At 39.3% G+C, this 25,335-nt stretch overlaps 1 protein-coding gene across 4 annotated transcripts in view; it reads left to right on the forward strand.

Annotated features, from left to right (window-relative positions):
• Nucleotides 1–25,335, forward strand: part of LOC103177505 (MAP7 domain-containing protein 2) — a 64,418-nt gene that overhangs the window by 2,591 nt on the left and 36,492 nt on the right. For all 4 annotated transcript variants that reach the window (XM_042334003.1, XM_042334004.1, XM_042334005.1 and 1 more), the window contains exon 2: nucleotides 23,715–23,798. In XM_042334003.1, coding sequence (XP_042189937.1) covers nucleotides 23,715–23,798 — 84 coding nt within the window. The remainder of the gene's footprint in view (nucleotides 1–23,714; nucleotides 23,799–25,335) is intronic.

Consider the following 25,335-nt stretch of genomic DNA (forward strand, 5'->3'; position numbering starts at 1 on the left):
AGTCAAGCTGCCACTTTGTACCAACCCATAATGGGTGATTTCAACCTCCACCTTAATTCCCCTTGCACCACCTCCTCGGATTTCACTGCCCTCCTCCTCCCTAAACCTCACCCTCCACATCAACTTGCTGACCCACAACCGTGTCCCCCCCTCGACCTCGTCATCACACATGGCCTTGACATTTCCGACCTTTCTTGATGGACAAGGGCATCTTGGACCACTTCCTCAACTCCCTCTCCTCCCGCATCTCCTTCCCCTCTTCCAAGGCCTCCACCATTTTTTTGCGCCCCTGGAAAAAGCTTCTCCCTGAGTCCTTCACAAATGCCCTCTCTTTCTCGAACCTCTCTCCCTCTGGCCATCCAACCTCAGCGATCCTGATGCAGCTGTCAAGCTGCTGAATGATCGTCTCTCCACAACATTCAATTCCCTGTCTACCCTGAAATCCAGGGCTGTTTCCAAACCCACCCGCTCCCGCTGATATGACAGTCATCTCCGCTCACTTAAAACCCAAATTGGATGCTCGAGCTCAGATGACAGAAATCCGGCCTCACGATTCACTGCCAGCTGTGGCTTGGGCACCTCCGCACCTACCGCCTCTCCCTTTCACAGGCCAAAACTGGCTTTTATTCCAGTCATCCTGGAGGCCAAAAACAACCCAAAGATACTGTTTTTCACCATCCATTACCTCCTCCATGCACCCCCTCTAGATCCCTCTATCCTCACATCAAATGCCAAGTGCGAAGAGGTCCTAGATTTTTCTCTCCGAAGATTGAAAACATCCACTTGGCTACATCGTCCTCCCCCATGTCCTCTTCCACCCCACCTACACTATCCATACCACCTTCTCCCTCTACCATGGCTCCTGACGCTCCCCCTCCTTACACTCTTTTGCCCCCATTCCTCCCTCTCAACCACAGTCATCCACACAAAGTTCACCACCCATTGCCTCGACACCCTCCCCACCCAGCTGCTGGTCACTCAATTCCCCCTTCTCTCCCCACTGCTGATCAACGTGGTCAACCAGTCTCTCTCCTCAGGCTCTGATCCACTCCCCCTGAAAACCACTGTTATCACACCCCTCCTCGATCCTTCTAATCTCTCATGCTACCATCCCCTCTCCAACCTATTCATCCTTGCTAAATTCCTGGAACGCATTGTTGCAGGTCACCTTCGGTCACACCTCTCCCATCACTCCCTCCTCGAGCCCCTGCAGTTTGGTTTTCGCCCTGCCCACAGCACAGACACAGTTCTTGTCAAAGTCACAAACGAGGTCCTCTCTATCTGTGACCATGGTTCCCTCTGCCTCTTCAGTCTCCTGGATCTCTCTGACACAGTCAACCACCTTGTATGAGGATGACACACAAATCTACTTTGCCTCCTGCAGCATCGACTCCAGGTCTGCCGATGTTCTATCAGCTTGTCTAGTAGATATTAGGCCTTGGATGAGTGCAAATTTCCTGCAGGTGAATGTGGACAAGACCAAAGCCATACTCTTTGGCTTCCATTAACGTCTCCACTCCTGCAGATCTAAACTCCTAAACCTCCCTGGGCTTTCTCTCAGATCCACCGAACCAGTGCGCAATCTAGGAGTCTGGTTCGACCTCCAGCTGTCTTTCCTTTCCCACATCCAGTCCCTGACAGGACCACCTTCCTCCAGCTCTGCCACCTTACCCGCCTCCGACCGTACCTTACACCAGATGCAGCCGAAACTCTCGTGCATGCGTTTATCACCTTCCCCCTGGATTACTCAAACATACTCCTCGACGGTCTCCCCAACTCCACTATTCAAAAGATCCAACTCATTCAGAACTCTGCCGCCTGAATATTGACCCAAACCAAACTCTGTACCCACATCTCACCAGTTCTGGCCAGGCTCACTGGCTCCCCATCACTGAACGGATCAACTTCAAGATCCTCACACTCGGATTCAAATCCATTCACTCTTGGCACGTCCCTACTTCTCCGATCTCCTCACTCCCAAATCCACCACCTTGTGCCTCCGCTCGACTGGCACCGGCCTCCTGCTTGTCTCTCGCACCCTCCACCCCACCATTGGAGGTCGCATTTTCAGCCACTACGCCCCAAAACTCTGGAACACTCTCCCTCAATCCCTCCGCCTTGCCCCCCTCTCCCCTTTTTCAAGTCTTGCCTGATAACCTTACTTTTCGACCGTGCTTACGGTCATCTCCCCGCCCCATCCCCACCCCGGCTCATAGTCAGGCTCCGCTACTGTTAAGCGCTCTGAGACACTACCCTGTGTGGAGGGCGCTATATAAGTGCAAGTTGTTGTATATGTACAATAAATGTAAAGTTAGAATTCAGAATTGTCTTCAGGGTTCTTTGCTTTGGTTTACACAACTTTCAACAAGGTGTTGATTATTCATATTTGTGCAATTCTGAAAACAAACAAACAAAAGTGAGTGTAAAGGCAACTGAAGTTTAACCCTTTCTGAGAGTTGCAACAATGTTTCAGGAGTGAAGTAACTTATTTTAATCTCAAAGTGCTTTACAGCATATACTTTAAAGTGTGGCACACCTATACAATTGCAAAGCATTCAGATATTTCCAATTGCTTGTTATATAAATTATCCCAAACTAAATACACTGTATCTAAACTGTTTCAATGTGCTCTCCATTAACATGCAAATGCACTCAAACCTTTTCCCAGCTAGAAGGAAGTACTATCAATTAAATTCACAAAAGAGTTGTTTGTTTAATTTTTCCAGTGAATACATATATGGAATAATACATATGCAGGCAGATATAAAAGTGTACAGCCCCAATCTTTGAGTGCGGATTCAAGTCTTTCCATGAAATCAAATGGCCTGTTTCCGTGCTGTATCATTGAATTGAAAATAAAATAAGTTCTTTGTAGAGTTCTCGGCCTGGTAGCCAGTTTTAGAAATTAGTACTGTGCTTTAAGGATTTCTCCTCAGCAGAGCCTGGAAGACAGTTGCAATCCAGATTTAGCGCAAAAGATGCTACCCCGTGTGAAGAGCACTATAAAAGTGCAATGCAACATTGCAGAATGTAAGAGCAGAACTTTGTGGATTTGGGGAGATTTTCTTCTTGAACAGAGAAGACAGAAGGGAGAGATTTAAGGTATTTGATGTGAATGTTTGGATGCAGATGGGTTTAGCTGCCACTTTCAAAATTCAAGAAGATATTGTAAATATCTTTGCATTAAAGACAGCAGAAGTGAATAGAAAATGCACGAGGCATTTGATTTAGTTAAAGGATATTGGGCATGGGGAACAAAAAACTGTAAATGGTTTCAAAGGACAATTAGAGACGTTCTTGTCAACTAAAATGAATTATATATAGATATATTAGATGTTATGATTGATACACTAGATAATTTGGTCACTTAATCCATGACTGTTTGTGGGACTCTGCTGTGCAAATTGGTTGCTGTGTTTCTCCCACAAAATATACAGTAAATTCACTTTAGAGTATATTTTATGAAGCGCTTTAAGACCTCTCAAAGACATGATAAGGCGCTATATCAGATGGAAGGATTATTATAGGTATATCTTGTGGGGAATTGAATAGGTAGTTTAGATTATCTATTCGTGTCTGAAACTATCACTATGTACAGAGGGTATATAGCTACTTTAATCACTTCAATTCAGCAACAGTTCTGGAATGTTTTTACGCACGGGTTCTTTAGGTTTACTTCCGTACAGTATCTGTCCATTTTAATTTCATTATTTGCGGTCCTTTTTATTTGCTCCTTATTAGGGTTTCAAGCCATCATTTGTTTTCTAACTCCAATAAATATATTTAAATTTCATGTTTAATTAACACAATTTGCCTAAAATGTTGAGCTGGCTATTCGGCAGGACCATTTGAGCGCATTTAAAAAGGCTTACAAAATCTTACTTTGTGCTAGTTACGAATCTAAGTGCATTAAGTTACTAAATTTGCTTACTGTATTAATTCTAAATACGGTACTGCAAAAGAAACATCATTTGTATTTAAACCCGAAGAGAATGTACTTTATTCAGAACTACTTTAATTGTATTTGTCGTACAGTCTACCAAATAGGATGTAGTATAGAGCGACAACACAATATCAACACCGCAGTGATATTTGAAGCAGCAGCATGACAGTGTGATTGATTTATCTTGACTGAATTGCCGGTCTCTTGCTGTAGCAATTTTGGGGTTTGGCCGCAGGCAGAAAAGGTCAAAATAGCAGGCAGTTCAATAAGGAATTGTTGGGATGGTTCCAGCCGGTTTTCTACAGAATGATCGTTTGAAAGCTCAGTTTCGCAATCCTTTGAGGACAGCTTCAGTTTCTTCCGAAAAGAAATTAATTCTGGAGTATAATATGTTACATGGAGTTAAATGCCTCAGGGAATCAAATGATTATGAAGTGTTTTCATTCTTGTGCTGAGAATGCTGAGACATGTTACTATCTTGCAGCACACTCTGTATATACATATTAAGAGTTCAGAATACATCTTAAACCGCAATAGTAATACTTTACGACTCTCATCTGAACCTAGCTACTGACTTTAAGTGCACTCTAATGTCCTTATTGTTCAAGTGGAAATAATCCATTTATCTGTTGTGTGCTCCAGACTGGAGTGCAGTGCTTGTGTTTAAATTATGCATTTTGCACAAAATGCTTGGTGTTGTCAGATTGCAGAACATTTGAGGTTTTCCACTTACATCATAAATTATAAGAGCAAAGCCCAGACAGTTTCATCTAACCCCCACCCCCCCACCTGCTTTGACTGCTGATTCTCCTAGATCAAGGATCGTGGACTCCTGCTCTGATCCCCCTCATTGTAACTAAAAGTTACTATTATTCACATAACCCTCATTCCTTTTTTTTAAACTATTGATTAAAAACACCTTCAAAAATGTAATAATAATAATAATAATCCTTGCATTTGATATAGCGCTTTTCACGTCGGGAGGACGTCCCAAAGCGCTTCACAGAACACACTGTAAAGTGAATTGACTGCATATTTGTGGGCGAACGTGGCAGCCAATTGCGCACAGCAGTGTCCCACAAACAGTCGTAGATTGAAAATGATCAATTTATTATTGTTTTTGGTTTTGGAGGGATTATTATTATTAGGCGTGTGGAGTAAGGAAACTTGCCCAAGGTTTCGCCCTCTGCCTGGAATTGAACTCAGGTCTCTCGCTTGCAAAGCGAGTGCTCTAACCACTGAGCTACAGGACTCCAATTAATTAATTAATTAATTAATTCAGAATTAATTACCCTCCACCATAAGATATTTACCAAAATCAATGCCAGCACTTATGAGTAAATTGACCAAACACTTGTGTAGTTAAATTATAGTTGGGTGTGGAGAAAAATAATCTTCCATCCTCCTGTCAAGATCTAGGCTTGAGAATTTTATAACAATGTCTTCTAGTCCTATGCAAGTTAGACTTCTTTTCTCCAGAGAGAACAAATCGCTTATTGTGCATCTTTCTTCAGTACTTAGACCACGATACATATGGTTACCATTTACATTTCGTAAATGTATTACCCAACGTTTTATTTATATTATGATCCATCACATATTTCTCAGCTAAATCCACAGAATTGGTCCGGATCATGCTGAATATTATCAACCTTCTTTATATTCATCACCTGCTAAAAAGATTTGCCACTGGTAAATGGTAAATATTATAATCCTACAGGTATAATACTTCAGGTATTAGCAAGCTTTATATTATTCATGAAGAGTGTGAATAATAGCGGGCTTAAGAAAGTTTCCTCGTGAAAGTCCCTTACAAGATAATCTAACATCTGTTCCATGATCTTTACATTCTTTAGAAGCCAGAGGAAGTTTGTCAAGTGCCTTCTGAATATAATAATATCCAAGTGAACTAATATTCATTGGATATCCTAAATGTTCACTAATAATTGAATTGTAGTAGGTTAGTTAGGCATACTCTATTGCCTCTAAACCATGCTGACTAGAATGCAGAACATGCTACTGATGAGATCCATTCGATGGATTTTAAAAGCACTTGGGGAAAATTGCACTGTTGTGTATCGACAACAGTAAAAGTGCATCCAGACATAAAATTATAAGATTATTTCCTGGGAACCAAGCGTTGACCTGGAAGACCTCAAATCTGACCCGAGATCATCTTGGAGCCAACTTCTCGCAAGTTAGCATGACATACATTGGATTCTGTGCAGGTGATGTCCTTTATTTCCAGAGGAGTGCATTTCCAATCTCAGTGTGCTTTTCAAGTCATAGATCTAATGCGTCACCCTATTCATCAACAAACAGTCGAGTGACTATTTGCACGATGCTCCCTGTGCAAGTACAGGCACAGAAAGTGAGATCCATCGCAATCTTGCAATGCAGAATTTGACTATTTTTGTAGTAAAAAACTCACAGAAAAATCAGAAAATACAAGTAAAACAATTTTTGATTTTTAACTGATTACATTTTTAAAAAATCAGGCAATTAAGACTAAATTATAGAGTATCTGGCAGCTGCTTTTAAATCTTATTGACCAATGGAAAAATCGTTACAGAAGGGTTAGTGTCAGCTAAGGGTAACAGACTGTAAATACTGTTTGTGGGACACTGTTGTGCGCAATTGGCTGCCGCATTTCACCTACGAATATACAGTCAATTCACTTTACAGTCTATTCTGTGAACCGCTTTGAGACATCTAGAAGACGTGAAAAGCGTTATATCAAATGCAAGAATTATTATTATTATTAGCCATAAACATGTTTGTAATACAGAGGCATTGGGCTAAAATTGTAGACTGAAGTAAGATTTATAGTAATGATATTGCTTGCCATGGTTCAAACTGGCCTTTCAATTGTTACTATTCACAATGTAAGACTATTGAACTCCATATCTTCATCATCAGTCTTCCCTTCTTCCTCCAAAAAAACAAAAAACAATAATAAAATTGGTCATTTTCAATCTACGACTGTTTGTGGGACATTGCTGTGCGCAATTGGCTGCCGCGTTTGCCCACAAATATACAGTCAATTCACTTTACAGTGTGTTCTGTGAAGCGCTTTGGGACGTCCTCCCGACGTGAAAAGCGCTATATCAAATGCAAGGATTATTATTATTATTATTATTCCTGCAATTTACAGGCTTTTAAAACCTAAGATTAGCATCACCTAACCATGACTGCTTAATTTCCCACATTTTTCTCTCTCCTTTAATTTTTTCAGCCTTATTGCACTATAGACTTTGATCCTTTCATCTTGGTTTCACAATTTAAAAAAAATTACAATTAAATTGTTTGTCAACAACACAAATTTGTGGAAAAGGAAATATTTAAAAAGATTTGGAGAAGCTCAGTAGTTAATTGCATTTGTTTGTTTAATTTAACCTGAATAAATACAAGGTACAAGGCCTTCTTTGTCTGAACCTCATGGGCTTGTGATATAATTGAATAGCGTGGCCAAATATATTACAACTCAGTTGTTTAGACAGTAGCTATTGCCAGTCAGCTATAGAGTACAATTTGATTACAGTGCCACTCCACTTTAAAGTTAATTCAGAACCAAAATGGGGAAATTGGAAAGAGGAATTGGCTGGAAGAGATATTGTTGAATACTCAATTAGGATTAATTGGACAATTGACGAGGAGCCAATGAGAGGAAGTATTAAAGGATACTGGGAGTGTGATGTAGAGCAGTGCTTTATTGAATTGGGAAAGACAGAATAAGGAAGCTACTAACACACCTGTAATTTGAAATAAGTTATATTACAGATATTAAGGGGAGCAAAGAATATGCATTTGTATTTTGCAGAAGATTTAGTTTTCTTGAATCATTCAGTCCCCTGAGAGGTGAAATGGAAGAGGTACATTTAAATCATTTTAAGTACATTTTGCCCACAGCACCAAGGTAACCCTGAACACAGTCATTAATGTAACACCATCTTAGGGCTCCATGTTTCTTATTATATCTCTATGTTGACTACTCCATCCTTCCTCACCTGGTCCGTGTTCACTATTCCAAATTCCTGCTTCAAGTCTTACTTGACCAAAATTTTCACTATGTCTCCTTTAATGGCTTCTCCTCCTGCTCTCATAGTTACTTGTGGTGTTTCTCAAGGCTCTATCCTTGGTCCTCTCCTTTTCCTCATCAACATGGTCTCCCCCTGGTAATATCATTCATAGGCAGGGACTCCGCTTCTCTATGCATGCAGTTGATACTAAAGTGTACCTTTCTGCCGTCACTCTTGACTCCAGTCAAGTATGCTTAATAAGAGAAAAGGTACAAAGTCTAATCAATGTGTTTTATGAAAGATGGATCCCACCAAATAGACTTGTGTATTTTCTATTCTTTGAAGATTAGTAGATGATAATAATGTGGTACATTTTATGTTGACATTGACTTTCAGAAAACACTTGATAACATTTCTCACAAGGGACTTGCAGCTGAATTGAAAATGTTATTACATTTTTTCTCATGTTACTTTGCATGGGATACTAATTCTGTTAAGTGCTTAATAAGAAGTAATGTCCTGTCTGGTTTATAGATTTGTGATCCCTGCCTCCATTCAGAATATGGCAAATGCTAATTTATTGTTTGATCCCTCTACTGGAATTGAGCCAATGTAAATATTACATTATGAGCTATTCAGACTATTGTAAATAAACCACACCTGGCTGATTTTTTGTCCTACAATATGTTACCCCCTTGGATTTTTTTGTTTGTTTAATGTATTGTGCTCTATTGTGCTAAACAAAAAATCCCAGTGGTAAAGGAGAAGTGGAGAAAAAAGGAGTGGAGAGAAAAAAGCAAGAGAAAGCCTGAAATGGCAACTGCTGTGAGGATTAGAATGCAGATAGATCACTGACTATGGGCTCAATCAAATGTACTTTAATACTACACAATAACATATTCAACAAATGCCCGACAAAGTTTGATTCCATTTATTTACAACTCTGCCCTTTATCTACAACTCTAGCACAGGGCCTAGAAATTAAATATAGATCCTAATCCATCAGAAGTTTAGAAGTGTGGGACACTATAACAAGCAATGAAACTTCAAGATTTGTGTTCAGCTGGACACTTGTTCATTTACTTTGACAATAAAACTTTACATATACCATCAACAAGCAATATATTACTGCAGCACTTGTGGAATTTGCAGAGAGAAAGAACTTGCATTTTATAGCGTCTTTTTATTTTATGTATCTGGATATATATTTATAGATATATATCACATTTTATACATCAAAACTTCTTAAAGTACTTTGCAGTTATTGTCTTCTGTGATGATTGTTTTCGAAGCAAACAAAGTAGCCATTTTGCACTCAACAGAGTTCCACACGCATCAAGAGCTGAAATTAACAACAACTTGAATTATATAGTGCCCTTCACACAGGATAGTGTCTTGGAGCACTGTCCAGTTGGATACTGAGCAAGGTAAAAGAGGGGAGTCACCAGAGGCGTGGTTGAAAAAGTAAGTTTTCAAGTGGGATTTAAAGATGGATAAAGAGGGGGCAAGGATGAAGGATTGTTGGTCAGGTCACTGGGAGAAACTCCCCTTCTATTTTTGAATATTTTCTTACAATTTTTAACATCCACCTGAAGAACAGGTACCTCGGTTTAATGTCTCATCCAAAGGACCTCTGTTGACATGCGTACCTCCAGTACTGGATTGTAACGCCGGACTAAAATACTAAGCGCATGTGCCAATGCTGGGTTTGAACTGACAAGTCTTGATCCTGAGTCAGAATGCTGCCCACCAAGTCAAAAACGAGTCAGATGACTGGTCAACGATGACAATGTGAAGGGAAAGATTAGGTTATTAGAATATAATATCCATCTTATGGCCCACTGCCTGAAGAGTCAGTTGAGATGCTATCACCAAGGAAGTCAGGTAAAATAATCTTTGTGGTTTTTTCCAAGTGTTACTGTCCAAACAGAATTCTGTTTTGGACATATTAGTATTTTATGCCCCATTTAAATGGCACCTTTAGCATGATTTGATTGTCGCGCTGAATCAACACTAAAAGTGCAGTATAAATCTAGTTTAGAGACAACAGAAACTGCCTCCAATATTGGTTTTGGAATTAAATCAGCACCATCAGCTACAGTGTAAATCCTGTTACATTGCTGCTCTTTCCAATAAATGTTAGGTTTTTTTTAAAAGAAATCTTGGACACCACTTTTTAATAACATCAAAATCTTTAACAAGCAAACTTAATTAATGAAAGTGCTATGAACTATGCTATGAAAACCAAATTGCTCCAGCAATATTAATGCGGAATAAGGATACTCTAAACATCAATGGAACCTACCTCATCTTTGTCGTTGCTGTGATGTGCTTATAAAGCAAAAATGAATGGGGAAGCAAGATAAACTGCCCTCTGTAATGTTTATTCATTGAATGTAGTTTATCTTCCACTTCAGATGTAATTATTGACTGGAAAGCTGCAGTTTAAAAGAAAACTTTCTCAGATACTAACCAATAAGATGTCATAATAATTCAGCATTTCGGTAACTGCTGATGTTTGCGTTGGAAATAATTTCAAAGGAAAAATCAAGTCAAACATCACATTACTGCTATTTTGTGCCATCGGAGCATTGCAAACAATATGGATTATGAACTAAAAAAAAGACAGGGTAGTATATTTTATTTCACCCATTTGCATAACATAATTGGAGCTGGAGGAATAAGTTGTAGTTTTATTTGTTATATCTGAAATGTTATTTACAAATACTGCATAATATAGTTGTCACAGATGACATAACATTCTTCTGTATTGGGTGACTATTATTTCAATAAGGAGGATTTTTTTAAATATTGGAATTTGATTTTTAAAAGATTCATTGTTTAGAACAATTGTGGTTATCAAGAGGGAAGTGGACAGTTTATATAAAAGACAGATTTGAATCGGTATGGGGATAAGGCAGAGCAATGAGATTCAATGAATACCTTGCTGTGAGAGCCAGTGCGCACTTGATGGCCTGAAGGTAAAGTTCTATGATTCACTTGTAAAGGTGTACTTTAATGCCACTGGAGCATTGAGACCACAATTGGTGGATTTTAAAAGTAGTCTTTTCCTTCTTTCATGGCTTTCCATCACAAACCTCTTTGGGCACCTTCTTTCTAGATGTTAAAATTGTAAGAAAATAATAATTGTGAGTAATATCAATTTAAGACATTTGTTGACACAAGCAGATTACAGCATAAGCGTTGTCAAATTGAGCACAGAGAGGTAAAATTTGTCCTAGAGGACAGAACAATGACGTGTGGAAACTGCAAAAATCATTTTGTGCAATACTGGGAGCTCTGTGATTGAGGTCGACACAAGAGTTTCTGTGAAGCTGGTGGCAGTCTGAGTTAAACCCACACCGACAATACTGTCAACTCTGAGGTCAACTGTCTTTTAAAAGAAAGTATCGTGATTGGCTCCTGTCAGCGCCTCCACAACTCACACACTGGCCACATCACCATCCATGGTTGCACACTCCACCTCACTGAGCCAGTCTAGAACCTTGGCATCTTGTTTGACCCTCAACTCTCCTTTCCACCCCACATCCGTGCCATGATCTGCTCTTCCTTCCGCCACCTCCGCAACATCGCCCGGCTCTGCCATTGTCTCACATCGCGGTCGGCCGAAACCCTCATTCACGCATTTATTACATCTCGGTTGGACTACGCCAATTCCCTGCTTGTCAGCCTCCTCAACTCACAAGATCATCAAGGGCTCTGCAGCTCGTGTTCTCTCCCGCACCAGGCTCCCTAACCCTATCAGCCCCATCCTCGCCAGGCTCCACTGGCTCCCCATCCCCCAGAGGTTAGCATTCAAAATCCTCGCCTTCAAGGCTCTCCGTGGCCTTGCTCCTTCCTACCTCTGTGACCTGCTAACCCCATATCAACTTATCTGCTCAGCAGGCCCCAGACTGCGCCATGTCCCCCGTCCAAGTCTCCCTACCATCGGTAGTCGGGCCTTCAGCTTTTCTGCCCCGACCCTTTGGAACTCCATCCCCCAGTCCCTCTGTCTTGCTCCCTCCCTTGTCTCCTTCAAAGCACGTCTCAAGACCTTCCTCTTCAGCTGCATATCCGAGTTGTTCGGATCTGGAATGCATTGCCTGAAAGGATGGTGGAAGCCGATTCGATAATCTCTTTTAAAAGAGGCGCAGATATATATTTGGGGAGAACAAGTTTGCAGGGATATGGGGAGTGAGCGGGGGAGTGGGACTGATTTGGACAGCTCTTTTCAAAGAGCCGGCTTAGACACGAAGGGCTGAATGGCCTCCGTCTGTGCTGTATAATTCTACGTTTCTATGATTCGGCCACCCTACTACCTCTACCCTCCCTGCCCTCCACCTTTCCTAATCAGAACTCTCTGCTCAGATCCAAATCCCTGACTGTCCAGTGCCTTGGGACATCCTGCTGACGTGAAAGGTGCTACACAATTGTAATTTGTTATTGTTACATGCATAGAACTTCAGTGTTTTTCATCATGGCTGATTGTGCAACATTGCTGTGTGTAAATTGGCTGTCATGTTAACCTACACACTTTACAGCAAATTCTGTGAAGCGCTGTGAGACATTTTGATAACATCCTAAGGTGCTATATCCAATGCAAGAAATATTATTTACCAACCAATATTATTGCGTGGATTAAGTTCTATTATTGAATGAGAGACTCCAATATGTTAACTAACTTTTGAATTGCTCACAGAAAACCTTGGTGATTTAGTAGATAAATACAATTCTCGTAATTTTCTATGATCACTATTTATTAAGAGCCAATGATTTACTGTTAGAATTTGAGTTTTCTTCAGTAAGTGATCTTGCCTGTAGAATAGGGTGTGTGATTTATTTTTATATGGCACTGTACTATATTATGTGCAGTCAAATTATTCAATTTTTTTTCCTCAGATAATACTGTAATTTTGTGTTTTGTGAAGCTCTATTAATCTCTGCTATGCTGCTAGAATTGTCTCATCTACCATACTCGCGATGTGACAAAATAAAAGTGGCAGTTATCAATGAACTGTCATCTTTATTGTGTTTTTTTGCCTTCAATCAAACAAAATGTCAATTTGCTTAACATTGTTGAGATGTTTTGTTGTTGTGGGATGGACAGGTTTCAGTTATATTTTCCTCCTTTCCTGAAGTTGCGGATTCATACAGAAACTGTGTTCTCTGTGTTTAGGGGGGCACTGACAATACCTCCCTCAAAAAAATATTCTTCATGGGTGAATCTACAAGGTGAGAGCTGATGGGTTTCCTCTTTCTGATGGCTGCTATAGCTGAGCATATCCTTCTCTAGCTCCACATGCCTAATAATAATCCATCCAAAAAAAACAATAATAAATTGGTCATTTTCAATCCATGACTCTTTGTGGGACACTGCTGTGTGCAATTGGCTGCCGCGTTCGCCCACAAATATACAGTCAATTCACTTTACAGTATATTCTGTGAAGCGCTTTGGGACGTCTAGAAGACGTGAAAAGCGCTATATCAAATGCAAGGATTATTATTATTATTCTATATCGGAATCGCAATGAAAAAGCATGTGGGTACCAATTGCAGTGTCTCGTTACCATCCAGTAAGATCAGCCAACACTGCTCAGGCCTTTCTGGTCTGAAACAATCCATTAACACATAATATGCTATCAATTCCCCTCAAGCTCCTGGTTTGATATGTTTGTCCCTGCCTCTTGGTTATTACAACACAGAATTTTAAATTAATCAGCTTAAAAAACACAATGTTTTGGTAATTTCAAGTCCTCGACCTTTTTAAGTCGGGTGTTCCCAAATGTTATTTTTTTCAGCTGTGAATTTGTTTTAAATTCTGAATTATCTCAAGTTTATTTTTTAAAATTATTTATACTTAACATCTCCCTTTTCTTGAAGGCTTCATGTCGGCTTCAGTTTGCCTCATTGAAACTAATTGTGTGATTCAGTTGACAAATTTGAACAAGCCTGTGATGAATTGAATGAATACCTTGCACTGATGTTAACATATTATCCCAGATCCATAAAACATTTTGTTAATCGTAATGTTCTCATTGATATTTTGCAAACCTTACTTTTTAACTACAGTACTGAAAGGGATGAATCAGGGTGATGTTGGTATTCTAAGCTGCAAAGCCATTCATTCTTCATCTATCCCCAATCGACAACAATTTTAAACATGTTAAGTAATGGGGCAGAGCCCTTGTGACTGCTAGGATAGTATATACTTGTATTTCAAATTCCTTCAAATAATGAATTAATCTTATATCCCATTTAATGTCAGTGGGTTCAGAAAGCACGTATCAGGAAATAACAGGGTAAATGGCGACTTGATACTAGTGAAAAGCACGTCAGCATGTACAACGCCTGTCCTCAAGAGAACCCCCTCACACCAATCCATACATTTTCAGCTCTGAGGCAATTTCCAGATGAATTCTTTTTCAATTCCAAAATCATAATAGAAATTAACTTTAAAAGTTTCCAAGACAAAAACATCAAAAATAATTTCTTTTATAAAAGTACTTTACCACTTCCTGTTCTTGACAGTTCCTCCTGTATGATCACATCAACTCGGGCGTCAACCATCCTAAGCAATCAATTCTAAATATTAACTTATTTGCAGTTTTAGTTATTTGTCCGACTGCACTAAAAATTAGATGAAACTGATCTGTTGAAGGAGGAAATACATGGCACAATCCTATCGTCAACAACAATCTTATCGTATTCCTCAGCTCTGATTAGAAAGAACAGTTGATTTTAATCTGAATTCTTCCCCATTCTCTCTCTTTATGTATTTACTGAACAATCATCAGCTATACGTATAGAATGCCTAACATTTAGGGGAAAACAAGTGAATTCAGTAAGACTCCGCCCTTCTATCGGCCCAGCACTGCATGCATGTATTTTCCTTTTGCACAAAGGGCCGTGTGATTATGGAACCGGCTGCTTCAGATTAAAGAATTGTCATATACTTAATAGCAGAGTCAGTTTGATGGGCTAAATGATGATTTATTGCTTCCTTTTGGTATAAAAAATGTTTTCACTGAAGACACAAAAGCACGTGACAGTCCAATTTGTATTTGATTTTTCAATTAACAGTCAAAACTCTGCTCCATGTTACTGAATTATAATGATATAATAACAATGATCCTGGCTTTTGATATAGCACATATCATGTCATCAAGACATTTCATGATATATTGTAAAGTGTAGTGACCGTATATTTTGTAGGTGAATGTTGCAGCCAATTTGTGTGCAGCAAAGTCCCAATATGATTTAAAAGTCCTTGAGCTTTTGTCCCTGAATGTTTGCTATATATTTTTAAAAGGTTTCATTGATATTGTCTATCCACTTATATCTCCAATTAAGTTAGGCAGGTTCAGATGTAATTGTTTTAATTGCCTAAAATCAAGTCTACCAACAGCCACGTAGCCTCAGTCTCATTTGCAGAGAAACAGAACAGGTTTGATCAACCACCTCATGATGTTAAACTGCCTGAAGCAAAGGAAGAACAAGGTATTACTGTGGTTTAAAACAAAAAATCCATTAATCTAGAGCCATGCTATACAGTGATGGAAACTGGGTTTTATGTTTTAACTGTTATGAAAATGAAAGATGATGGTAAGGTGCTATTTTGTTGTTGTATTTTACATGTCTTTTGTGGGGGGAGAAGGCAGAAGAACAGTGACAACAAAGAGGTTGTAAGAAAGCATTAAAGTGAATTATATAATGAGAGCATCACATATGTGTCTGATCAAACCTGACTAGTAATTAATGTAGGCGTTAGAAAATTAGATCCTTAGCATCTCATCAGCCTGAAATATTGCTACTTACTTCTTTGTTCTACAAAATCTTTGAAACATTTGTTGAAACTACCCTTCATTCATTGTGAATTTGCACGTTTTGTTTTCTTGTGTCCCTTTGGGTTTTGATTGAACTGTAGCACTAACCCCATCAAATGTTGTGCAGTCATCTATTTCAGTGAAGGTCCCTTTCTGTATTGTTCCCAATGTGTAGAAATTATATATGTGCCATGGGAATTTATGACACAGATTGGTGATATTACAAAAAACAGCTTGTGACAATTTTTATATTGGTATTGGTAGGAATTGCAATAACTGGATTTATTTTTTATTGAAACGGTATTGCATTGTTATGCTGAGTTGTTCAGCATCTCTTTTCATTGATACTCTCTTAAAGGTCAAGCTATACCTAGGGGAATACTTTGAGCTCACAGATTCAGATGACGCTCCATTTATTTTAATGGCTGTTTGTGGGACTCTGTATATGCAAAATGGCTTCTTTGATTTATCTACAAAATAATCACTACATGTTATGGTAATTATTGTTAAACACTTTGAGATGGTTAGAGGTGCTTAAGAAAATTTTTTTTTACCCACACTTTGTTTCTGTTTGAGGTATTCCCTCTCCTAGAATCAAAGTAATTACAAAGTATCGCCCATCTGATCTCATCCTTCCAGAATACCTACCCTATCATCTTCTCATCACAATATCATCTGTTTATTTTTAAATGAGTTTAGTGTCCTGGCATCAACCATCCTTCCTGGCATCCTGTTCCAATCATTAAGTACCCTCTGAGTAAAAAAAACAACTCTGTAGTTTCAATAGTTTCAGTATTTAATGCCTATTTTCAACCATAATGGATTTTAGATCAAAGAATTATTTATCTTAAAAGAAGCACAAAGTTTCCACTGGAAAAGATTAAACATGGGTCTCTGCGAGTAAACATTCATATTATCATGTTATTGCTTGCAAGAAGGGAACTACTGAGGCCATTTGCTACAAGCCTGAACTGAGTAAATCTACAAAAGCTCACAGCTGCATTTCTGCCACAAAAAAATCTGAGGGTTTCAGATACCTCATTCACACTGTAAAAACCTGTATGCTTACATAGTGTGAGCCTACTGCGCATTTTCCAATGAAAGAGGTTAATTGTTAGACCCTGTGCCTATCGAATACACTAATGAGAAACGATCCAGGTTCCATACCATAAGGAACAGGAAAAGTAGTGTTTGATTTAAGAGAGTGGGGGAGGTAAAGCAATTTGAATGTTTAAAATGTTTCCTGCTTTCTGACATTCCTTTTCCCTTTGAGTATGATATTCGACCGTGGTCCCTTGAACCAGCCTCCTACAGAGATATAAATAGCAAAGTTCAGATATTTAGCCATTGCAGCAGCTGGTCAGAGTGCTCATGGTATTAATCTATTGTCCTATGAGATATGATTCCAAGGCTTTTTCTGTGTAGTATCAGCTTCCTCAGTCCTTCTCTCCCACACCCATTCACCTGATCATGCCTGAATATTCCTTTGCAGCCAGAGAATCCCCCAAAGTTGCCAATTATAATGATCCCTCAATATTGACTATCACAGCAAGGAAAGAAGCAATCATGTTCTCGGTGTTTTGATTGATGTGTCATCTGTGGCATCAATGTTCTTACTCTTTAGCAGTGGGAGGTCTGCTTCACTTGAGTTACAAAGCTTGCACAATTTTGTGTGTGTGTATGTATATATATATATGTTTTAAAATTCCTGTTTGTATTGAGCCTCAGATGGGTGCCGGTAGGAGCTGGTGTCAAAACCAGGTGTCAGAAAATATTCAATGGGTTTCTGCTCTCAATTGCTGTCCTCTAATGTATTCGTGTATTGATGTTGGGTGAGGACAGGATTGGCTTTGGTACCCCCTAAGCTGACCATGAAGAATGATCACTTGGGGCAAGGTATCAGAGTATAGAGGGCGTGAATAGAACCCACCCAAAATATGAATTGTGGCTTCATGATGTAAATGGAAAATATGCCAGAATCTCATTGAATACTTCGTTTATCCAGCGATTTTCATAACTGAAACTATGCAAAGCTTCAGCACCTCACACTGATTAGTTTCCAATATTTTGATACTTTTTAACCTAGGGTAATCAGCAGCTGGAATTAATAACAGGAAGGATGGTGAGGTCAGAATGCTGAACATGTTTAAGTAACATCTTGATGGGGTTTTCACAGGAAGATGGTCAGGATGGCATTCTTGAAGAATGATATCAGCTGAGTTAAAGGATCTTCTTCATCTAAACTCTTGTGATCTTGTTTTCTAATTCTAAATAAAACAGTAGAAATGAGAAGTGTGCGAAAATTCAAGAATGCAGAAATAATCACACCACTGTGGCTCTTTTAAAAAGGATTTTTAAAAAAACATATTTTTCCACATCTTTTTTTCCATCCTCATTTTCTGTGGGGAAATGCCTGGCTTCACCCGTACTAACGATAGAAATCAGGAGTCCACTTTCAAGTCTGTTTGATTCTGTGTATTGCAACCTTGTGGTGCAGTTTATTGGATTCCAACATACCAAACAACCCCTAATTAATTGGGTCAGTAGAAAGTCTAAAATGGGAAGTCTTGTACACCATGTTTCACAGTAATACTTGTGACCTGTTTGCATTCTTGACATCATCTCTGAAGAATAGAATAGGGTGACTAAAATGTTAGACCTTACATTTACTACTGTTATTTGGTAATTTGAAGCAGCATGTCAAGCATAGAAAACAAAAGTAATGTTCTACTTTGATCAGGAATGTGCATTTAAATGACGTGCCTGGGTTGAGAATCCCATTTAATGTGAAAGATTCCAAAGGGATTTGGTGCATAGTGATTTTATGCTTGGACTAGAATTGCGTTTCTCTGGAGTTTATTTGAAACGGGATTGATGAGAATGAGAAAAAACAATAAATTGTATGAGTTGTGTACCAACCACAAAGGCAGCCTTTTAAACTGCAGCCACCCACCCCCCCGACACACACACGCACACACCATCTTCCACCAGTTACAAATGTCTAAATGTTGTTACTCCAACGTCCATTTTGTGATATTTAACATAAATCATAATTAAAAACACATCAAAAATGCAAATGTTACTCTTTTAGAGTTCTCCGGTTCCACAATATGCACAGGAAGAAGCTCATCTCAACTGGAACTCACCGTGTGAAAATATCTGTACTGTAGCTGTAATGTAGCTAAATCCACAGATTTCTGCATCCATCAACTGCTATCTTATTCCCCGCAGAATAACTCCTTTAACTTGGATAGTAGGGACTTGCATATATTTCTAAAAACAGCACGTATGTTGCATAAACAAACAGAGCTTAGGGGGAAAAAAACTCATTTTTGTTGTGCCCTATTTTGTCAATGTCTCAAAATGCAGGTAATTAATGTCAGGCATACAAACTATTTTCGTGGGCAAACACAGTAGGCATTTGAAAGTGAAGCACTGCAGAAAAGTAAACCGCAAGGGAGTCTGTACCTTACTTTTCGGCTATGAACCTGATGTGAATCGTGGATCATTTTCCAAGCAATCATTATGTTTTATTAATACCATATTTAAATGGATCTGTGTTGTTATTGTATGTGGTATTGGGGAAGGTGGGCAAACCATTTTCAGTCTTGAGTTGTGGACAGCGAAAAAGAAAACTAAATTGCCTTGTAATCCCTCTCAGCTATCCATTACATGACAAAATAAGAATTCACAAGACCAGAAAAGGTCATTAGGGCCATTTGGCTGCTCCCAAAATAAAAACAAATCATACTAAGTTTCTCACACCTTTACTGATTTATTTGCTTATCTAATTTCTTGAATTTAGTGATGCAATCTTCCTCCTTTAGCCTTCTTGGGTAGTCAATTCCGCATTCATATTCACTACTTTTTGAAAAGTAGTAGAACTAAACTACTTCTGAACCTTCCCTCTTCTGAATTTGAGTTTGTCCCAAATTATTGTCGTTATGACCATACTAAACATATTACAGTATGCACCCATTGCACCACCATTCTCATGGGCTATGAGAGCACACAAACTAACCTCAGCTTTGCCATTTCTGTACTTGCCAAGATAGCCTGTAGCTCAGTGGTTAGAGCACTCGCCTCACAAGCGAGAATTCCAGCAGGGCAAAACCTTAGGTAAGTTTCCTTACTCCACATGCCTGATAATACTCTCTCAAGAAAAAATATAAATAAAATAATAATTTGGTCACTCAATCCACAACTGTTTGTGGGACACTGGTGTGTGCAATTGGCTGCCATGTGTGGGACACTGCTGTGCCCAATTGGCTGCTGCGTTTCGCCCACAAATTTACAGTCACTACACTTTACAGTATATTCTGTGAAGTGCTTTTGAGATGTCTAGAAGATGTGAAAAGCGCAAGGAGTATTTTTTATATTATAGCTGCGCAAGAGCATCACAATTGGTTAACTTTACTAAGCCGTGAAGAAGTGCCTGATCTCCGCACTGCATTTCCCCTGTATGGCATGTGTAAGATCAGTATAAAGCCGTGTGCAAGCCTGCACTCTGCTGCTGTAATGCAGAGCTTTACAAAACCCATACATTTACTGCATAATTGTCATAAAGCAAACTTAAACCTCCAATACTAGGAAGGGTTTGCAGGATGAGTGTTGCCAGGTTGCAGTGGCTGACAAGCAAGTGCACTCAGCAAGTCTAAAATGATCAGAAATTAACTCCTTGTAGAAAACTAAAGAAATGCATAGGCACATAATTGGTATGAAATAGCAGGACACAGGTCTGCACATTCTGCCTCCATGTCTATTGACAGCTCATGTTGTTACCCTGATAGTTGCATATAATTAGTGAGTGGATTAAACTGTTTAAAATATCTTTGAAACCTGCATTATACCTATCCTAATTGCCTACAAAAAGATAGCCATTAATGACAATCCTTACAATTGATATAGCGCCTTTCACTTTGGGAGGACATCTCAGAGCACTACAAATGATGTATTGTAAAGTCTGGCATGTTCATTTTTGTAGGCAAAAATGGCAGCCAATTTGTTCTTTGAAAAATTGGGAGGTAGCTTTAAAAAAAAAGGGGTTAATGGGCTCATTGTTTCATTCTGTGTATCTGTCGTATCCCTTGGCTAACAAACGTTTTCCCATTTGTCTATCAACCCCTATTCTGCAAATATATTATTCATAGTATGCGGTGTAACTTAGGACAGTGACAGATGTATTTTTTTCAATTGAAATGAATTCTGTTCCCAGCTTAAGTGCAATGCAGGATAAGGTAGTGAAAGTGAACCAGACTAATACTTTCAGAAACCCAGAGGCAGCAAAACAAGAGGTCACAGGTTCAGGAATGTGAAGGACAATATAAGCCAGATACTATGCAGTATGGAGTCCCAGCACTGTGGGACGTCCTCCCAACATGAAAGGCGCCATACAAATATAATTTTGTATTGTATTTCTTCAAACAATTCACAACAGCTGGAGTGAGGTACCAACATAGGGCCCATGGAGTTAAAGGGAATATATTAGCATGGATTGAAGAATGGCTAACGGGAAGAAAACAAAGAGTAGGGATAAACGGGTCCTTCTCAGATTGGCGGGATGTGACTAGTGGAGTGCCACAAGGATCAGTGCTTGGGCCTCAACTATTTACGATCTACATCAACGATCTTGATGAGGACATCAAACTTAATGTATCCAAATTCGCGGATGACACTAAACTAGGCAGGAGAGTAATCACCGAGGATGACATTAAAAAATTGCAACCAGATATAGATAGGCTAGGTGAGTGGGCAAATAGGTGGCAGATGAAGTATAATATAGGGAAGTTTGAGGTCATCCACTAGGTGGCAAAAACAGTAGAGCAGATTATTTTTTAGAAGGGGAGAGACTAGATAGTGCTAGCGTTCAGAGGGACTTGGGTGTCCTTGTACACCAATCACAAAAAGTTAGTTTGCAGGTACAGCAACCAATTAGGAAGGCTAACGGTATGTTGGCATTTGTTACAAAAGGGTTAGAATATAAGAGTAGGGAAGTCTTGTTTCAACTGTATAGGGCCCTGGTGAGATCGCACCTAGAGTACTGTGTGCAGTTTTGGTCTCCTTATTTAAGAAAGGATGTACTCGGCTTGGAGGGAGTACAACGTAGATTCACTAGGTTGGTACCAGGGATGAGGGGATGGGTTATGAGGATAGGTTGAGCAATTTAGGCCTTTATTCTCTAGAATATAGAAGAATGAGAGGTGATCTCATAGAAATCTATAAGATTATTAAGGGGCACGACAGAATAGATAGTGGGAGACCTTTTCCCCTGGTTGGAGAAATTATAACCAGGGGTCACAGTCTTAAAATTCGGGGTAAGCCCTTTCACACTGAGTTGAGGAAAAACTTCTTCACTCAGAGGGTAGTGAATTTATGGAATTCTCTACCCCGAAGGGCTGTAGATGCTCAGTCCTTGAACATATTCAAGACTGAGATTGATAGATTTCTTGTGGATTAAGGGATATGGGGATAAGGCGGGTAGGTGGAGTTAGAATAGATCAGCCAGGGTCTTATTGAATGGTGGGGCAAGCTTGAGGGGCCGAATGGCCTCCTTCTGCTCTTATGTTCTTAACAATGGTGGTGAAGGTCAGGAATAGGTTTCGTGTTTTAATGGGAAGGTGGTACAATTCTTATTCTTGAAGGATGGTCCTAAGGGTCTTCATCCATATGTGTCTTATATCTGTCTTTTGGATGAGACGTTAAATCAAGGTCCCGTCTGCCTGTTCAGGTGGATGTTAAAGATCTGTGGCACTGTTTGAAGGGAGTTTCTCCTGGCGTCCTGGACAAGAATCCCCCAAATAAAATTGGTCATTCACTCGATGGTTATTTGTGGAACATTGCTGTATGCAATTGTGCTGAAGTGTTTGCCTACTCACTCACTCCATTTCACAATAATTCCTCTGAAATGCTTTGAGATATCTTTCCAAACTTGTAAGGTGCTATATCAAATGCAAGGATGATTATGATAAATGTTTGTATTCTCACCCTTTATATTCATATTGGTCTCCAGCAGGTGGTGCAAAAGATTGCTTTTCTTGCCCATCATTTTGACAATTAAACCAACAGTGTTCATACATCATAACCGGTGGAATCGTCTGAATTCCACTGTCCTGTTGGCTTTTTTAAAAAAAATTCAAGGAGCGAGTCTCATGCTGTTTCTGATTAATTGGAGGGCATCAATTTAAGATAGCAAACAAATGCGGAGGTTAGGGAAAAAAAATGTCATGCACAGAATAGTTAAGATATGAAATTATCCGCCAGTAGCAGTGGTTGAGGCGTAATCTATATTGGTCTTCAAGAGGGAACTAGACAAATACCTTAAGAAGAGTCAGCTACAGGGGTATGGGGAAAGGGTAGGTAAATGGAACTGAAAGGATTGTTCCCAAGGGAGGCAGCACCGACATGATTTGCTAAACAGCCTTCTGTTCCATAAATTATTATGGTTCCACGTTTCTGTCTTTGTTGCAGAAGAAGCTACAAATACTTGTATATTGTATGTAAGTCACTAGATAGAATCATAACAAGTTTAAAAAAAAGTAGACTTTTCTCTTGCATCTGTCTGAATTCATGCATTTTTTACTTTTGATGCAATTTAGTATGGTTTTTCATTTATAATCTAATCGTTTCCTTACAGACTGTCTGATGTAGCACTTATTAAGGTCCAGAGAGACCAGATTCAATCCCAGCCCCACCCTACCCCCACACACATCCTGCTCTCAGTCCATCATGATGATTTTGGTTCCTAGTGATAAGTTTAATTGTTCTACATTTATGTTTTGCTGAAAACCGGCTCCAATAAAACAAAAGGCCTAGTCTTGAATAGTACTTTGATGGTTTATTTTTAGGAAATATTCATTCCTCAATAAATGTCTTTGCTAAAGTAACTTGTACTGGAGTGCTAAATAATACATCTTATTCTTTCTGTTCCAGTGATTCACACTTCACTGAAAAACGATGAAAGAAGAAATCAAATAACATGTCGTGGATCTCCAGTGCACATAGCAGTTATTGCAGGTAAACAAGGAAAGAATTGTACTACAAATTGAAGTACATTTTGGGACAAAATGTGTGTCAGCCTGGCTCAGTGGTAGCACTCTGAGCCAGAAGGTTGTGGGTTCAAGCCCCACATCGAGACCTGAACTCACACATTCTAAGCTGACGCTTTAATGCAGTGCTAGGGGTGTGTTTTGTATTGTCTGAACTGCTGTCCTTTGGATGAATTGTTATATGAGATCATTTCTGCCTGTTCAGGTGGAGTTAAAGATCACATGGCACTATTCAAAAAGAGAAGGAAGTTTCTCACGGTGTTCTGGTCAACGACCCCAAACAAAATTAGTCACTCACTCCATTTTGTGGGACATTGTGTGCGCAACTGGCTGCTTTTCACCCACAAGACACACAGTCAAACCACATTGCAGTATATCTTGTGAAGCGATTTGCGATGCCTTGAAGATGTTATAAGGCAGTAAATCAAACGCAAGGGTTATTATTATCTTTAAATAAAATGTTTGATATAAACTACTATGCAATAGACTTGGAACCGAATTTTAGTTTTATTTACAGATCCATTATCGTTCCAGCTCAGGATAGGACACTAGGATCGGATGTAAACTAGAACAATGGCCTGCTTATGTCAGACTGCATAATGGCCCTAAAAGGCAGTCAAACTTTCGGAAGTCTGTTGTATCGAGTACGAGTATGACTACAATCGTACATTTCATATGCTAATAAGTCTTTGTGTATGATATACAGTATATCTGGTACATGTTCAGTAGATTTCTGATTGTCCGACATAGTGGAGAGTACTCTTTTTTCCCCCTCAAGGATAATTGAAATTGGTAAATAATTGAGGTTCTATTACCCACTGCCTCATCGCAAATAGGTATAGCATCCAGCGTCCCTAGCGACTTAACAATGAAAGCCCCAGTCATTTGTTTACTTGCCTGTTCTAGCACATCCCTGAATCAGCAGGTAATGGCATCTGACATTTGGAGCCATTATTCGGAGACTGGCTGCCTCTTAACTGAACAGGCTTTGGCGCTGAAAGATTTAANTTTTTATTTTGAATACCACCTTGAAATGCTGTGGGGGGGAAAAAAAAGATTAATAGCAGTGGTTAAGTACTGCTTCATTATTGTTGGCTGTGATGCACATTCCATTTGTGGATTCAGAGAGACCTGATATAGAATTGAACAGAGGGAAGTGTGTAAAATATGGTTGGAACCCTGAGCAGAAATAATGACCTTCTATCTGTCCCAACGATGACTAGTCACATCTGATTTATGCATTGGTGTGCAGTAAGTGCTGACTAAATAATTTCCCTGAAGACTGGCTTCGCTGCTGCTGTAAAAAGGGCATTCTTGTCATTGCATTGATGTCCTTCAGTAATTTTCTGACTTATTTTCTGTTTTCTGAAAATGTTACGGCATCTCAGGTCAAGCAATTATGAGACAAAAGTTAGTAAGTTTACGAACAGCAAAGTTCAGTCCATGTACCAAATTGTACTTTGGGAAAATGCTTGGACATGAGGAGTGATTCTCTACCACATGGA

Source organism: Callorhinchus milii, unplaced genomic scaffold, assembly GCF_018977255.1.
Source record: "Callorhinchus milii isolate IMCB2004 unplaced genomic scaffold, IMCB_Cmil_1.0 Scaffold4, whole genome shotgun sequence".
NCBI classification, from domain to species: domain Eukaryota; kingdom Metazoa; phylum Chordata; class Chondrichthyes; order Chimaeriformes; family Callorhinchidae; genus Callorhinchus; species Callorhinchus milii.